Genomic DNA, 18,885 nt, shown 5'->3' with positions numbered 1-18,885 from the left:
CATTAAATATATTGGGTGCAAATATGTATATTTCCTAATACAAAATGGCACGGGTGAGCTCTAGCTTAGAAGGAACGGCAATACCTGGCCTTTTGTGGAATAATATTTTGCTTGGTCAACAGACCAGTCCATTCAGCCTTGGCTCCGTCTGACCTACCCCCTCTCACTGTAAGCTCCATTTTGTTTCTTTATACATGTTACTTCTGCAATGTTCAAACACTAGCTGATGCAGCCAGGCTACTGGAAGCCTGGTGATATCTCAGGGGAAAGGGCATGTTTAGTGCTGCCACAGGATGCTTTCATGTAAATGAGATAACATCTAATTACATTGCTAAAGGTAGAGCCCTGCTCCATTCAAGGCATATCTTTTGCTATTCCTGGGGCGTGTTGAGCACCACCTGGTAGAATTTATAGTACCATGTTTCGCATGGAACCAGTGAGGACTATTGTATGGGTGGCATGCTGCCAAATGCTGTATAGTGTATTGCATGGCTTAAGGGAATATTATTTTGTATTACTGGTATAAGTTCTAGCAACGCTGGTAGTAAAGCAGCACAAGGAGAGAAAAATTGCTGTCTCACTGCTGGATAAATAATGTCTCTCTTGTGGAAGGAAGCATGGGGGCCTAACAGTTTGCGATAAAGGGGTAAATAGAGGAAAGCTAAATATTTGTAATACAAGCCTTGTGCTCACAAGGATCATCACATCCGCACCTGAGCTTATGCGCAAGCCAGCATTTCTGAAGGCGCACGAGACAGAGGTTTGCCTGACTTCCTGGGAGTCCAGGATACCTTCTGATATTAGGCTACTATGTCCTTACCCCAAACACTGCTGATTTTTCTATAAAGAACGCATTACCCCATTTTTACCAGACCTCCTTCAGCAGAATTCCCTTGCCAACTGCCTCCAGTTGCGCTCACTCCAAAACAAATAAAATAATTCTTCCACCCATCTTTGCTCCCCTTCCCTACAGAACTCTGCAGCCCACATCCACCAGACCAGTGATCGTATTCATGTGCTATAGAACGTCTTTTCTGCAAATATGGTGGTGAGGGACTCTCTATCTGAAATTGACTTGGTCCTGCAGAATGTGCTGTGTCAATAAGAAAGTCTCATGCACTCCTGCACTGCATGATACTGCCCCTTATCAGGGACTATTGCATTCTACATGCATCCTGGAAGCTACTGTGAGACAGTGGTGGATATCTCAGTGGGGCAAATGGGGTGATCATTCTCTCAGCAGTGTCAGATCCAGAGTGGGGCGATCACCCTAACACAGTGCGGCTGCAGTCACTAGCTCCCCTGGCAAATGGCGATTGCATTCTCTTTTACAGCAAGCAGTGGAATCGCTGTCATCCAGCTTCACACATGCTGCCTATGGTATACCACTGGAAGATAAAGCCATTTCTATACAGCTATAAATCAGTGGTTTAAGTCATCTGAATGTTTGCTTGTGTTATATGAAGACAATATTTTGGTTACTGGCATGATTATCTTTTGACATGGATCATGGCATATCCACTTATAATCATGTCTGTTCCAAAAAGCAGACTTATCAAAGACTTTATTGAGACAGAGAGAAGCATTCTTCCGTGAAAAAAGTAGAAGAACAAGATGACATGGTCTGAGGGTTGTGGGATCAGGGGCTGTTTGATGAAAATTGTATTTACCCTTAGGGTAGTAGATAAGTAACAGTCTCCTTAGGTGATGGGTCAAAGCTGAAATATGATAATATATTGGGTATAAAATAGGCGCAGACTAGATGTGCCAAGTGATTATCTTCAATCAAATTCTGTATTTCCATACTAGTCATAGTCACTGACATGACCGGATGGGTTTACATTGGCACTCTGGGGTTTTACAGATGTAGGATTTTTTTCCTTAAGGGTCTTGCCTACCCTCTGTAAGCTGCAGTTTCTGACCATTCCTGCTGATGCACCTTGGCCACACCACTCAGAGTGTAAGCCTGCACTTTGCGTTGAACTGCTACCTCCAGTTGTAGCAGAGTAGGCACAGTCCTGAAAAGCCTTTTCCTTCAGTACATGACACCACTTGCTTCTGGGTGATATGAAAGTGCTGCAGCACCTCTTAGCTTGTTAAGCTATCTGGGCCCTACTGACATCTTACTTTTGTCAGGACTGCTGAATAGCGGAGAAAGTGTTGACCCAGAGCGCTGGGCTCAACACAGAGTGTTCGCTTGCTGGCTGGTATAGGAACAGAACCAGATCTTTAGTGGTAGTGATGTTCATTTGCGCAGGAATGGCTCTTAGTAGAGCTTGCAGACTTTAAGGTCGGAAACACTTTGTAAACTTTTTAGGGCTTTTTGTCCTTCATATACAGTTTTTCATACTTGCTGGCAGGGCTGTTTTTTTTTACTCCGACTTAAAGTTGTTTATAGTTGTACTAAACATCGCGCTCAATTGAATAGTTCTCAGGACCAACTTCCCAGCTCTATTCACCTCATGCTTAATTGAATTGCTCACATAGTGTGTATCCAACTTTAGTATTATATATTGTAACAATTGTAGCAACAAGTAGAACCATTATTTATTATCCTCAATCTTTCTACCAAGATCCTCCTACTTAAGAGTCAAAAGGTCACCTAGTGATAGAGCACATCCTATATGCACCTATTACATCTCGTAGATTATAAACCTTTTGAGTACATTTTTGTTAAATATTTTCATAAAATTCATTTACTTTTGTCATTTTCAAAACCTAATTTTCCATTTGCTTCTTTTAGTGCTTGTTTTGACAGAGACTAGAATCCTCTCGCACATGTCTGTAATCAGTAAACATGTCCTGTCAGCTTTTCCAGGCAATGCAAATGTTAGTGAGAGGGCAAAAACCCTCTAGATAGTTTCAAATAAAAATCTTTATACTGCATGAGTCTTTTCCATCTTTATACTGTATTTTGCTAAATGTGTGATGTTTTTATTGCTTTGATACTTGTCAACTTGTTTTGCAAAACAGGCATCAATTATGATATTTTTATATTGCTATTTATATTGTGACTCCTTTTTTGTTGTATTGAGAGAATCCTTTCTTTTAATGATTGAAATACATGTACGTATGTACAGTACCTTGCAAAAGTATTCACACCCTTTGCCTTTTTCATGGAATTAAAATGGATTGTTTGAAGGTGTGCATCATTTCATTCACAGAACATGCCTACAACTGTGAAGTTGTGGTTTTTGTTTTTTTTTATATTGTGAATCAAACAACATTTAGGACAACATAATAGAAAACTTCAGCGTGCATGACTATTCACCCCCATAAGTCAGTACTTTGTCGAGCCACCTTTTGCGGTAATTACAGCTGCAAGTCGCTTTGGTTAAGTCTCTATGAGCTTGCCACATTTTGCCCCTGGGATTTTTGCCCATTCCTCAAGGCAAAACTGCTTCAGCTCCTTCATGTTGGATGGTTTCCACTTGTGAACAGCAATCTTCAAGTCTGACCATAGATTCTCAATTGGATTGAGATCTGGGCTTTGACTAGGCCATTCCAACACATTTAAATGTTTCCCCTTAAACCACTCAAGTATTTACCAGTATGCTTCGGGTCATTGTCCAGCTGGAAGGTGAACCTCCGTCCCAGTCTCGAATCACAGGCAGACTGAAACGGGTTTTGCTCAAGATTATCCCTGTATTTAGCACCATCCATATTTCCCTCAACTCAAATCAGTTTCCCAGTCCCTGATGCTGAAAAACATCCCCACAGCATGATGCTGCCACCACCATGTTTCACTGTGGGGATGGTGTTCTTGGGGTGATGGGATGTGTTGGGTTTGCGCCAGACATAACGTTTTCCTTGGTGGCCGAAAAGTTACATTTTAGTCTCATCTGACCAGAGCACCTTCCTCCATACATTTGAGGAGTCGTCCACATGCCTTTTGGCAAACTCAAATAGTGTCTTTTTTCTGGCCACTCTTCCATAAAGCCCAGCTCTATGGAATGTACGGCTTATTGTGGTCACATGCACAGATACATCAGTCTCTGCTGTGGAACTCTGCAGCTCCTTCAGGGTTACCTTTGGTCCCTGTGCTGCCTCTATGATTAATGCCCTCCTTGCCCGCTCTGTGAGTTTTTTGGTGGGCGGCTCTCTGTTGGCAGGTTTGTTGTGGTAGCATCTTCTTTCCATTTGATGATGGATTTGATTGTTCCCTGGGGGATCATCAAAGATTTGGCTTTTTTTTTTTTTTTTTTGTAGAACCCAACCCAGAATTGTACTTCTCCACAACTGTGTCCCTGACTTGTTTGGAGAGCTCCTTGGTCTTCATGGTGTGATACCTCCTTGCTTAGTGGTGGGGCCTTTCAGAAAAAGTGGTGGGGCCTTTCAGAAAAGGTGTGTTTATACTGACAGATCACGTGACACTTAGATTTCACACAGGTGGACTTCATTTTACTAATTGTGACTTCTGAAGGTATTTTGGTTGAACCAGAACTTTTGAGGGGCTTCATAGCGAAGGGGGTGATTACATATGCTCATGCCTATTTTCAGAATTTTATTTATAAAGATTCTTTTTTTAGATATTTTTCTCATTTCACTTCACCAAATTAGACTATTTTGTGCAGATCCTTCACATAAAATTCAGATACATTACAACCTGTAATTATTTATTTATTTTTGTAACAAAAAAGGTAAAAAGCCAAAGGGGCTGAATACTTTTGCAAGGCACTGTATGTGTCTTTTCTCCCTTATGCTGGCCATACACCTGCACGACCAGCATACGATACGATTCACCTCACGATTCTCCGGAGCTCCCTGCAATCCCGGCGGTACGACTTGGTGTTTTTCTTTACACACGATCTGTCCTACGATTGATGGTGTGCCTCACGTGCTCATCAGGAAGATGTCATTGAAATCACACAAATGGACACACGATGCATCGCATGCACTAAATTTACAGTACGATCTGCACATGATACGATGGACAATATGGGCTGCACATCTGATCATACGATCCGATTTTGGAGCTGCGGGAGCGCGCATCGGATAGTATCCTACTGAAAAAAATTACCCGATTTTTCACAAGATCAATCATACGACTCGTCGAAAATCGGCCCGAAATCATGCTGGTGTATGGCCAGCATTAAGGTCCTCATACATAAGCAGATTGACCTAGATCTTGTGCTCAGGTCAAGGCTCAGAGTTGACTGTGCTTGTGTGTGGCCAAATCAAAAATATGCAAATAGCCAGGTCGTATTTGGCATACGTAATGGTTGCATAGTTATTTGTCTACTCAGATTTCCTAAGTAAAAGGGAAAACTAGTTGAAGTATTAAAAATATGAACCCTGGTGCTGGATTATTGTAATCAGTAGGGAATTAATATGCAAGAACCTGCTTATGTGATGAGAAGCATTTTCTACTGCTTAAATGAAAAAGCAATCAACATGAAGAAAACCAGATATCCACATTGTTTTTAAATTTACAAAATGAATGAATTTTATTGTACATCTATAAAAAGAGAGAGATATACACCAGAGGACATTGTGGAGAGGTGGGTTGCTGTGGAACGCCTTTTGCTAATTTTGTGGATTGCCAATCATATGGCAGGAGCTCCTAAAGGATTTTACTACTAATCCTATTAATACAGGTCAATCCATGTTGCCACCAATGCTGCTATAACCTAGCACCTTATTAACATGAAATGCACAATAAGGGCCTGGGTTTGATTCTCTTACAAAGTGGCTGCAGTTGCGAGTAGCCATGAAGCCAGACTACTACTTTACACTAATGTGTGTCCGTTCAATTAATGTGGTATTTTGTGCGTGTACAAGCGGGAAGCTGTGCCGCCCACTGGTTTTATGCCAGCCGTCGTTGCCGTCATTGTCCGTATCTGTACTTGCACCTGCCCCATGCTAGATGTAAGAGGACGTACCTTCTCCGTACGCACCACTCTGAATCACACAGAGCTGTTTGTCCACGCCCACAAATCAGGGCAGTAACGTGCGAATAGGACAGACATACGCATAGAGACCTAAATTCGTATATACACTGTATGCAATACCTCACCATTGCTTCCTTTGAACAGAGAAACGTGCAATTCAGAATCAGCCTCTGAATCAATTCTATGTACTAACATTATTAATCCTCTATTATAGTACAGTTCTTGCCTGGTTTGCTGACACTGTATTACTGCAATAACTGTAATTATGTAATGCTGACTTTTATAGATGCACAATAAATTGTATTCATTTTTTATATGAAACCATTTCTTCGTGTTTTTGGAAATAGCTGATTGCACTAAATAGTCAGATTTTCCGGCCTAACCATTTAACATCCGAAAGATCTCAATCGGTTGATGATCAACAATGCATTATGTTCAGGCTTCTTATATATAGCGTGTCTAGTGGCCAATTATGTCTTTACCAATCTAATTGGCAGTAACGTAGTATGTATGGGTATCTTCAGTTCTAATGCTTGTTACACTTCCATTGTGCTGCAAACAGTAGGTGGTTGTGTTATCACGAATTAGCTGACCTTGTAGGTAGCCTGAACCGGGGCTGAATGATTAAATGAAGGAAAATGTTCAGTGACGCGTAGCTGCTGTGCAAGACTTTTGTGGAGACTAATTTTATTACCAACGGCATATTACGTTCAGCATTGCAGTTATACTAATGAATATGCCACCTAAATTTAACATTACTTATACCTCCGGCAAGTTCCAGCAACATTCCCCTCCTTGGCAGAATCATCCGCTCTGCTGCTGGCAGCCTTTTGCTGCCAGCGACAGGCTCCTGTGTCATGTGCGACGGCCAGTCTGAACATGACACTTTCTCCGGCCAGGGACACCGCAAAGCCTGGAAGGTTTTGTTGAGGCAGGAAAGGCTGTTGCTGGGTCCCCATTACCGTCATTAGGGACCGTATCGCTCTCGCCATCTGTAGATGGCGCAATCGTCACATTGACAGTGTTAATCTTAGTTTACCGCTGTTTAGGTACTAGGTAATACTGAAAGGAGGGCATAACCCCTTTAGCTAGTTCTAAAGGAATTGTGGGGTCTATTTATCAAGCAGTGAAAAGTGGTGGAGAAGTGGACCAGTGGTGAAGTTGCCCATAGCAACCAATCGGCTCCTAACTATTATTTTATAGACTGTACTTGATAAATGTTACTTGAAAGCTGATTGGTTGCTATGAGCAACTACTCCACTGGTCCAATTCTCCACACTTTTCAATGCTTGATATAAAGAGCCATATTCAATTAGAGGCGAAGTTATCGCCTGTCCGACTGTTCGCTTCATTCGCCTGTTTCAGAGGCGAATTTATTCCATGCGCGTTCCCGCTTTTCGCCTAATTCAATTGCAAAACAGGCGAAAACGGAAATAGGCGAATGCGGAACAGCCGAAAAGTACTTAAACAATTGGGGAACTCAGTCTGTAGCCCAGAAAGAGATGCACTAACACAGGGAATCAATATAGATGTGTACTAATAGCCCTAATAAAGCTATTTTGGGTACTTAAGTTGTGTAAATTGCTTGCAGTTAGCGTCTTTGTAAAAGTGGTGAAGAATGGCATAAAGCTGTATTTTTTGGTGAAAATAAGTATTCCTGTCAAGTTTGGGGTGCTTGAAAATGGGTGCTAGCATGTTTTTATATCTCTAAAGTGAACTTGTGAAAAATCCACCTGCTGCATGCACATGCAAACCCAAAACACCTGACCCATACTTGGGGACCCCCAAGAAGTCTATTTCGCTACTTTTATGTTTATCCCCCCACTTTTTAAATTTTCTCCCCAAAAATGACATCTTTTTTGGGCTGTTCTTAGGTTTTTGTTTGTTTTTTTGCAGATTTGTCCTTTGGGGGGCTGTCCCAAGGGGTCTGAGTTGTTTCCCCACATTTGCACCCCAAAATAAAGATTTTGCATTTCTTCTCACCTGCTATCGATTGGAGAATCTCTTTTTTTGGAGAATTGTTTCCACTTAGGCGAAATTGTCCTGGAATTGAATTTGGCGAATTTTTTTTAGGCAAATTTTTCACGAAAAAACAGGCGAATTTGGCTTTTCGCCTCTAATTGAATTCCCCTCATAGACCCCTATGTCTCGTTGTTAAAAAGGGCCCTTGGTGATTTAGCATAGCTAACTGCAATTCTAAGTAAACATATTTTATACAATTGTTTATATAATCGTATCCTATATTTTAAAATCATAAAGCCATTTCATGATATCCTTGTAAACACAATCACTCTTTTCTTAAATGTATCACTAATGGAAATGTGCAGTTTTCATTGTCCTATTCAGCGTTCTCTGTTTCATCCCATCATTCCAAAACACCAGAATCTGACATGTTTATTAACAGGTAGCTCTGTGTCCTCAGCGCTTCATGCATTCATTCCGTCATGAGGTTCCTCAGTCTGCTACCATGGCAACATCTTGCAGCCCCCTGTTTATCGAGAGCTGTGGGGTCTGCCTTTGTCTGTGTATTATGGAGGAGATGGAGAAGTGAGGAACTCTGGGCTCTAGCACCTCTATCTTCATGCATTTCACATTTCTCTCTCCTAACATCCCACTCAGTACCGTCCCACATTTCCGTCCATCCATCCATCGTGTCACTGTGTTCATTATTGAGAAAGAGCAACAGGATAGCTGCATGTCACTTCTGGCTGAACATGGATCATTGTGTCAGTATGTGTGCTAACTCTCCCAGGGTTTTTACATACTGCCGTTGGAAAATGTTATTTGAAAACCTATTGTACTTTGCAATTCCAATGCTTTTGATAAAGCAGTCATTTGAAAGGTTCTCTGCAGTACTGTGTTCTTAAATGAGTGTTCTAGAACAGCTTCTTAATAACATTTTACAAACTGTTACTCCTCTGAATGCTAAAGACAGAATCAAAATGAATGCAGTGCAAAGTAAATGTCAGAAATTCTAATTAGTGTCCAATGTGTGAGCCCTGGGTCAAGTGTCTCTCAGATAATCCTTATGAGTTTGCAGAGCTAATAGGGAAATGTACGTTTGTTCACAGTTCTGTCTGCAGCAGCGCGGACACACTGGGCTAGAGCATCACTTCACCATCACGGCGCCCTGTGGGCAATAGTGGCACCAGCCAGTATGTGGGACATATGTTAGCTGTCAGTGCATCACAGCAACTGTACTGACCTAAGAGCACAGCTCCACGCTGCAAACACATACAGGGAAATCCTCATAATAAGCTTTAACTATTTCACTGCAACCTTTGCTCAACAAATATTGGCTGGTGAAACTAGAAGTAATGACATACAGTATATGTAGCAATTTGTTACATTTTATTTTTTTTTCGTACTAAACGAGGGCAATAGTCTATTTTGTGTTCCTGTTGTTCAAGCCTTTGTATATTAACCCCTTCAGGACCACGTGTTTCGGCAATGTGACCAAACAAATTTTGTGTAAAGCACTTTTTATTTTGAAGTGTTTTTACACAAACTTATATAATCTGTTATACAGCAAAGGATGCTCCTACAAATCCTGTTGAATGACGTTGCAAATGCTGCGTCAGGAGGTGGGGATCAGACTGCTTCCTATGCAGGTGCAGTCTGAGGGGTAAGAACCACGTGTTGTGTCTGGGCAATGTGTAATGGGCAGGAAGCATAACTAGTGCATGAAGGAGCAACGTATAGGATGTCCATTTGGTGCCAAGGTTTGAATGTCAAATAGTGGTTTTCTTACCCTTTTTTTTATTTTTAGGTTTAGTTCAGTGGTTCCCAATTTTTTTTTTTAATTTATAGCACCCTAGTGCATCAGAATTGTTTTCACGGCAGCCCTAAGCCAAAATTTTGTTGTTGAGAAATTCAGAAAAAAATATAGAAGTAGTACAGTGAATTAAATTGTGCTACCTGTTTTTTATGTAAACTACTATTTGCATGTTGGCAAACAATACTCAAGTGTCCGGAACTTCCTCTGTGTTAAGTATGTATTTACACATCTGAAATTCCATACCTTAAAGCAGGTCACGTTTTCCAGGTCACCCAGCAGGAGCACAGGTGTATTCATTACTCACTGACACATTTTAAAAGATTCACAGGTGGAGCTAATTCTTTCACTTGCGATTCTGTGAGGAGACCTGGAAAACATGAACTGTTTGGGGTCCTGAGGACTGAGTTTGAGAACCTGTGCCTTAAAGGAACAGGAGATTTCCTATAAAGCTGACTAGGGTTATGTTCTGCTAACTGAAATATGCTAGCAAAGTGGTTCCCAAACTGTGTCGTGGCACCCTAGGGTACCTCGGGACACTTGCAGGGGTGCCTCAGGTTGTTGGTCCAAATCAAATTATTTAAGGCCAATGTAATATAAATATGTGGATAATCAGAAGTGCAAACCTGTCCACCACCACACAACTGAACTTAGGGATGACCGGTAAGCACAATTTACTTCACTTTACTACTTTTACTTTTTTTTTTTCTGAATTTCTCAATAACAAACTTAAACTTAGGGGTGCTGTGAAAACAATGCTAGGGCACCGTGATTAAAAAAAGCAACATTGTCTTTTGATAGAGCTGTATTCTGTGCTTGGTTTAAAAAGAAAGATCTCTGACTATGTATACATATACACGCACACAATCCAAATGCATCTTGTATATTGTGGCACCTTTTGATGTATTTGAAGGGCCTGGAAAAACTTCACTATGGAGATGGTGCTTTGCAGGGATGGCCTCTTTTTGGAAGTGCAATACTGTATATATGAGTAAAAGCTGATAAATTTTACATAGGCCCCTATTATAAAGGAATCTGTATGAAATACCGCCGGCGGTTCGATTCCCGTCAGCGCCTGGCCGACAAAAGCAGAGTTCCCGGCAGCGGAAGCCCGACAGCGCTGGAAATCCCGATCGTCGCTAAGGTAAGTATAAACTAACCTAACCCCCCTCAGGGGTGCCTAACCCTAACCTCCGCCCAAGTGCCTAACCCTAACCTCCCCCTTCCCCACTGCCTAAACCTAAGTCCCCAGGGGAGGGTGCCTAACCCCAAGTCCCCCCGGGGGTCCATAACCCTCCCGGGGCGGGTGCCTAACCTTAAGTCCCCCCCCCCCCCCCCGGGTGCCCTAAACCTAACCCTCCACACACCCCCCCCCCCTGCGGCTGTCCGCTCGTGGCGCCCGTCATCCCTTCGATCGGGATGCCGGGCGCCTGTCTCCCGGCGTCGGGGGAGATGACAGGCGTCAGACTGTCATAACCCGGCATTTCACCCTCGCCGGGATATGACAGTCTGGAAGCCGGCTGTCTGTATTAAGGCGGCAGTTTCCCGATTGTATACCATTATAAAGACTATGGAGGCCTTCTTGACAGGTGTACTATATACAACTTAAAAAAAAATAAAAAATTTTGTTTAGCCTTTGCTGTTTATTCTTGTGCCAAATACCACCCAGCAGACTCCTGCAGCTTGTGTAAAACTGTATACCACCACAACATTCTCCATAGATGTGAAAGCATTGATACACTGCAACTGGCACAGAGCACATTCCTCTGTAATTCCAGCTCTGATACTCCATAAACCACAGTGCTTGCTCAGGTGTGGAACACCAAATCTGACTTCTATAAAATCGTTACGTCCCCATGGAAATATCCAACTGGTTCATGCACATATATGATCATGAGCATGTTTAGCACATGTCATTAGGGTACAAATCTGGGAAAGCTAGAGAGGTACACTGTGCAGCCCCACCGTCTGGGGGAGCTTGGGTTAGGGGGGCAGCATCACTCAGGGGATGTGTCTTGCTCTGTTTGTCATAAATATTACTATGATGACCCCCAACTGGCTCGCCTCAATTACCTGTGACCTGGCCAGCCTTTTCCTGCTCATGCTGTGCATACTCTGCAGCCTCCTTCTCCTCTGAGCAGATTTGAGTTTTGGAACCCCACATTATGCCACATTGTTCCAATTATGTCAAATGGAAGTGCCCCCAGGACAGTGTGTATATATTCAACTCACTGCATTGAATGTCTAATCAGCCATTAGGCTGATAAGGCTGCAGCCTAGGGTACCAGGATTTTGGGTGGCGTGGGGGCAAGCAAAATGCAGCTGGGGAACAAAATGTAGACCTAATTCATGTTGGTGGGGGCCACACCGCTTCATTAAAGAAGCTTGTTGGTTATCAAACCATCCCGAGGCGATGCAGAGTTAAACTCTTTAAGTGACTGTCAGATGGCTGTGACCATGTAACTTACTGCTGAAACCTTTACTTTATGTACATTGTGCTACATCGCTATCTGGGTAGCCTGAAGAGCTGCATGCAATTATCCTTAGAGTCTTCCTCGCCTTCCCCAGAAGGCAAAGTCTACTATTTATTACTCCACAAACCTCATTCGATCAGTAGATGCCAAGATCAAACATGTCTGCTCTGTAACCATGTGCAATATGAATGGTGATTTCCCGAGCATGCTCTTTGTTTAGCAGCATTACAGGTGTATTAGCCCAGGGTCTCCAGGACCCTTATTAAGGCCCTGAATGCATTGTTCCATCCTCACGTCATCTGGGTACTGAGATAATTCGGGTGTGAAGGGGATGGCGCCACTGCCCTGCTACATCTTGTGAGTCAGAATGACTAACTCCCTGACACTGTCCCCAGCACTAGTAATTTTGTAGACAAGCATGGAGATGGCGTCTAACAGTAGGGTGAGCCTGGCAACCCCCAGCACACAATATGCGCCCGCGTGTGTTCATCATCCTGAATCCGAGCTGTGTGTTGTGGAACAGGAAGATTTCACATTCAGGAGTAACAGAAAGCTGTTTGACCCAGATTATCATTCCTCCATACCCAACAATGATATAGTTTGAATATATAATTTAGGGGCGAGCTCTTACATGGTTCTACAGATGGGGTATTATATATATATATATATATATATATATATATATATATATATATATATATATATATTACTCTAAAATACTAATTCTATTTTACTGTACATTGGATATTGTTTCTCTACGTATTGTGTTGGTAAATGTATGTTCGTATGCTTTTCACATTCCTTCATTTGTACAGACCTGTGTAATATGTAGTTGCTTTATTACAGGGAAAAAAATCCTACTTGTCCTTTTCTTTTCTTCATTTTTAAGGCAAACTTTCCTATTAATGAGATCCTGTCACTATTATTAGGGTCACGTGAGGTTCTTGAAACAGATTTATGTGGCCTATCAATGCCCATAGAAGAATGAGTGGCAGCAACATTGGACCCAGCAGCTGCCAACTTGGAAATTATGCCCATGCCCATTGTATCATAATGTTGGGTATGCTGTTATCACTGTCTGAACAAGCTCTAATTCAAAGATCTGATTGGCACAGAAGGGACCTTAAATTGCTTGCGTGAACTATATATCTTATAATGAGGGAAATCAATGTCTGCTGCTCTGCAACTATAAATGGGATGCCGGCGTTCAGGATCCCGGGTATCAAAATCCAGACAGGGTTAGAATACCGACACTATAATGTATTTTAACCCTCCCTTAACCCTAACTCTAATCTAACCCTCCCCCCTTAGTGCCTAACCCCGCTACATACCTTCAGGATTCCAGCGGCTGGGATGCTGGCGCCAGGATTCTGACAGGTGTTGGGATTCCAGTGCCAGCATTCTGACCGTCAGAATCGCCTCCATCGGCATTTTAACCACATTCGTGGAATCCCCTCCATCTGTATTTTAACCGCATACCCTATAACATAATGGCTGAAATTACTGTTATCAACACACAAAAATTCTTCTTTCCACAGAGCTAACAAATGGGCTGTAATCTGAAGTGACCATCAGTAAGGGTGTAGTGGTGTAAAATATATACAGTTACCCTTTTTTTTTAATTTTAGATTTTTTATTTACATTGTTAGATTTTTGTGGTTGTCAACATCAAAACGAACAACGGTCATTTGGAAAACAATTGGGGCTGTTATGCATAACTTTATGTTTATAGGAGATTATAATGTATTTTCTTCATATGCAGATATAGATATAATATATAGCTGTATATCTATAACTATAGTTCTACATACATACTCTCCAAACACTTAGTTCTACAAGGTACCTCAATCAATCCATCTATATAATTAGTTCTTTGTAATTTACACATATTACAACAAACATTTGAGAGTAAAAGATGGGAAATGTTTTGAGGGGGAGCTTGTTAGTTGAACCCTAAAAATAGCATCCGTTGCTATGTATTATAGAGCTGTGTGCCTGAGTGACAATATATAATCTCCATTTACAGGCTAAAGAAAATACATACTATTACACAAGTTTCTATTTTTAAAAAACAATTGAGTGGGTCACTCTCAGAACTTCTAAAGTAATACGGTCTTTGCATGATTTGTTAGCATGAAATTGTTGTGTGTGTGTGTATGTATATGTATGTATATGTGTGTGTGTGTGTGTGTGTATGTATGTATATATATATATATCTTTTTATTTATTTTTTTCCTAGCAACTTAGATCCTTAGCTGCTTACTACTGCTATTGTAGATACTGTGAGGGGGTGTTGGGACTTTGATAGGTTTCCTTTAACCCTCATCCCTATTATTGTTTCGTAACTTTGATTCATTCTCTCCTTCTACAGGGCATTGTACACATACGAAGACGGCACAGATAACCTTGTACTGGCGTCATCAGGGGGTGAGTGATAATAACCTGATATGAATTTAGTAGTAAACGCATACACTTCACTGTTGAATCATTCTATTTAGGTTGGGGTATCTAATCAGGTAGGGTTTAAGGAGTTGCACATTCGGGAACATCACGGGAGTAGTCTTGGAGGTGAGGTGTAGGTCAGAGGTAGTGTTTCTCATGGCGAGGTCAGAGATTTATGCAGGAGGGGGTTGGTGAGCGTAAGAAGCTTGCAATGGATTCTGGAGGAAATTGGGATTCCAAGTAGGAATTTGCAGAGTGGTGCAGCGAAAGAGGAAACACATTCTTGTTAGGTCATTTAGGATGGATTGTAGAGTGGGATGACTGATGATGGGAATGCTATTTAGAAGAAAGTGGCAGTAGTCAAGGTGGGAGAAAATAAAAGAATTTAGAAGGATTTTGCTAAAGTACTACAATACTGTGTGAGAGAGGGGGGTATTCTGGCAGTGACAATACTGTGCAAGAGACTGGGGGGTATATTTACTAAAGTGTGGGGTTTTTAGATGTACAGTTGTTGCCCATAGCAACCAATCAGATTCTACTTATCATTTATCTAGCAACTTCTAGGACATAATAGCTAGAATCTGGTTGCTATGGGCAACAACTCTACTTCTTAAAACCCGCACTTTAGTAAATCTACCCCTGGGTGTGTGCTGTGAAGTGGAGGGTTTGGGGAGAAAGAGATTGTGATATTATCAACTGTGAGGGAGATTAGAGGGACATATAGGATAAAGGGAGCGTAGTCAGGGGAGGCGAGGTAGAGGTTTCATATGTATAGATATGGGAACCCTGAAGGAGCATATTTGTTCACAGAAACAAGTTATTAAGACTGAGACAAGGGGACCAAGTACTGAGTTTTCAGGAACCCCCACCAGATAAAGTAGTTACTATGTGTTTAAAAGTTAATGGCAACTATAACTGGTGTTAATAATAATAATGAAACTCAAGGTAAAATGGGACTGAATTATATAGTTTTTTAAATTAAGTATTTCAGAGTTCCGCTGGTGTGAAAGCTCCCTGGAAAAAGATGAAAAAAAAAATAGATCTTTTGTCTTATTAATTGTTATTTCTGTAGCACTTTTCTCATTGCATAACCGTAAAACTGGTAACTTCCACAACTATATTTGGAAACCCCTCAACAGAACAGGAATAGTTTTATTCAATTCTTTTGAAGCATTTTGCTAATACCCAGCAGACTGAATTTAAGTCTGTGGAAGATCATTTGGAGTCTTTCGCAGTCTAAAATGGCTGAAAAGACAGAGGAAGATCTTCCATTCATACAAATATACAAGACTAGGGAACATAGACATACAAACATCTTGTAGAACTTTATACAAGAGATTTTTCCTTTTAAGCAAACCCCCCCCCCCCCTATCTCATTCTGCTGTATGGTGCTATCCACAGGTAAATCTTCAAAACTGTATGGTGGATGTGTGTTGAAAGCAAAACCTAATGGACGGGTACCATTTTCAATCCACAGCTACTTTCTACAGTAATTAACTTTGTCCCATTCTCTCTATAATGTGGTAAGCAGAGGGTCTGTTTCAGAGTTGTACTCTGCTGCGTAGGGATGGACATCGGATGCCCACCATTGAATGGTTGACGGGCTTCCGACATCAAATCGCATTGCAACCATCAAATAGCATAATCATCGCAATGGTAATACTAACACCCGAAAAGGGGACATAGCCTCTGTGAAAGGGGATGGCGCATCGTGGCACCTCTGTTCACGTCACTGTGGGGGCTGCCCTGCAGCTGCTCCCAGGCTGCCCCTATACTGAGAATGTTGCTGCACACCCAGCGGCCCTCCCACAGCCAACCATCAGATGGGCTTCGGAAAGCTATATCCGATGGCTGGCAACCATCAAATTCCCGATATTCGATGGAAAAAGTACTTCCATCGAATTGGAAACATCAATTGTTGCTACCATCGGCTTCTGATGTCCAACCCTACTGCTAGCCTTCAGGAGTCTGTTCTTACTCTAGGTTTCTTATAAAATTCCAATTAACAATCTCAAACGGTGCTGTGGTTTTTATGATTTTTAATTTTTTTTTCCTCCCCCAACAAATGACTTGCACATAGTGCAATGCTTAAGTCTCCTTCCTTATAGCTTTTGTTCTGTCTCTTGTTTTTTCCAGGTGGTGGTTTGCATGGCCTTGCCAGCCACTTTGAGAACCAGAAAGTGATGTATGGATTCTGCAGTGTGAAGGAGCCCCATGCAATGCTAGCTCGATATGTGCTCATCAACTGGGTGAGAACAACTCACTCAAGACTTAAACAGAGATAGAACAACTGTTCAGAGATTAGTGCTTTATGCCATTTCTGTGCCTCAGCCTTACTTCATACATATTTGCTTTTAATTGTCATTTCCAGGATGGGAATAAAGAGCTGGCAGCTTGGTGCAACAAGCTGGTATTTATGATGGTATATTTGTACAGAGCCATTGTGTATCACTTCCGTACATTTGAATACGTTCTTCTAAAGTGATCACCTATAAATTAGTCTTGTAGGAGAAACTAATTAACTATTGTACCGAAATAAGTCCTTGAAGTCAGAAGGTTACCCTGATGATGTAATACTTTGCCTAGGTGCTTAGGTTTTGATTATATCCATCCAGGACATTTTCTGCATGCAGCAAGTTGCCTGTTAGGCACTATACAGCATGTGTGGTGGATGGATTCAATTCATGCTCTGCAAGTGCGAAATGCTTTATGTAAACCTCATACCCTTTATAACCAATATGAGGAAGGTTTTTCTTATTGAAATAACAAATGTTTGTGTGCAAGAAGTTTGTAAGAAGTTGACATCAGTTGGTATTAAAGCTTCAAGACAATGCAATAATAGACCCTAAAAATGATCCATATTATATATATATATATATATATATATATATATATATATATATATATATTTATATATATATATATATATTTATATTATGTATGTATGTATGTATATTATATTTTTTATTTATATTTCATTGGTTCCCAAATAAACAGTCTCAGATTTCTATAGATTGATGTAGTGCAGCTCCTCCAAATAACCCGTAACCAGGAGCCCATGAGCATTCCCCGTCTGGGGCCCCCTCCTCTCTGACCACCTCAGCATCAGTAGACTCTGGGCACTAGAGTGTGCCCAGAGTCTACTGCACATGCGCAGATCGCCGGGGAAATGGCGCGGCTGCTATTTTCCTGGAGCTTTCCCCACTGCGCATGCACAAAACGCCGTAAAAATGGCCACGGCAGCTCTTTTCCAACTTTTTCAGCAGGGCTGAGACATCCAACACAGGACCTCCCAGAGAGGAAAGTTTTAGATAATATGGGTGCAGGGTGTGCAAAGCGGGCCCCCCTTGGACCTGGGGGCCCGTGTGCACCGCACACCCTGAACCCATTATAGATACGCCCCTGCCTGTATTTATGTGCAACAGGGTTCAATTCATGCAAAGAACTATAGAAAAGCGCACAGTGAGTAAGAGATCAACACAATTTACTGTAATATAAAAGCTCACCTATATAGTGAAAAAACACGTTGGGCGTGGCTTACCTTACGCTGGTGCCGGTGCTTGGATACCCTGCCGGGTACTCTTTCATTTTAATATATTTATTAAAAGTTAAGATTTAATTATTTACCTACATAAGGAGTGCTCACCAAAACAGAGTTCTTTCTATTTTTGTTCTTTGACAGCCCATTACTAACTCTAGTGAGCACCACCACTGCCAACATATATTCATAATTTTCCCCTTATCATTTCAGGAACAGTGGTTAATATTACTTGTAATTAATTCATCCTTGCCTGTGCGTCGTCATTTCCCCTCTTCCCCTTTCCTTAACACTACATACCCTGCCGGGTACCTGTGTGGCAGTGCGATACTGTCAGCTACGTTTGAAGTAGTCTGTCTGTCGTGGAGACGTCGCTGTTACTTGGTGGCTGAGTTATTATGCTGTATATTTTCTGAGATGTGCTCTTCTATATTTCTGTGTGTGTGTATACACATACACACACCAAAAATAGCGCTGTAAAATCTTCAAATGTTTTCAGACTCCACGAGTCCTTCATCAGGAAACACAGCAGTGCACAATAGATAGCATATGTAGGTGTTTGTTGTATTGCATATGCTATCTATTGTGCACTGCTGTGTCTGTCTGTCTGTCTGTCTCTCTCTCTCTCTCTCTCTCTCTCTCTGTGGCTCTGTGTCTCTGTCTCTCGTCTGTGTCTCTCTCTCTCTCGTCTGTGTCTCTGTCTCTGTCTGTCTCTCTCTCTGTGTCTCTGTCTCTCTCTGTGTGTCTGTCTCTCTCTCTGTGTGT

The 18,885-nt window shown here is 41.6% G+C and overlaps 1 protein-coding gene across 4 annotated transcripts in view; it reads left to right on the top strand.

Moving 5' to 3' along the window:
- The window catches only part of DBN1 (drebrin 1), a 76,865-nt gene that overhangs the window by 34,779 nt on the left and 23,201 nt on the right, over nucleotides 1-18,885 (top strand). For all 4 annotated transcript variants that reach the window (XM_088465410.1, XM_088465409.1, XM_088465408.1 and 1 more), the window contains exons 2-3: nucleotides 14,512-14,567; nucleotides 16,719-16,831. In XM_088465410.1, the coding sequence (XP_088321536.1) occupies nucleotides 14,512-14,567; nucleotides 16,719-16,831 (169 nt within the window). The remainder of the gene's footprint in view (nucleotides 1-14,511; nucleotides 14,568-16,718; nucleotides 16,832-18,885) is intronic.

Source organism: Taudactylus pleione, unplaced genomic scaffold, assembly GCF_031769625.1.
Source record: "Taudactylus pleione unplaced genomic scaffold, aTauple2 ptg001990l, whole genome shotgun sequence".
NCBI classification, from domain to species: Eukaryota; Metazoa; Chordata; class Amphibia; order Anura; family Myobatrachidae; genus Taudactylus; species Taudactylus pleione.
The sequence above is the reverse complement of the archived record's forward strand: the minus strand, read 5'-3'. Positions and strand labels throughout refer to the sequence as shown.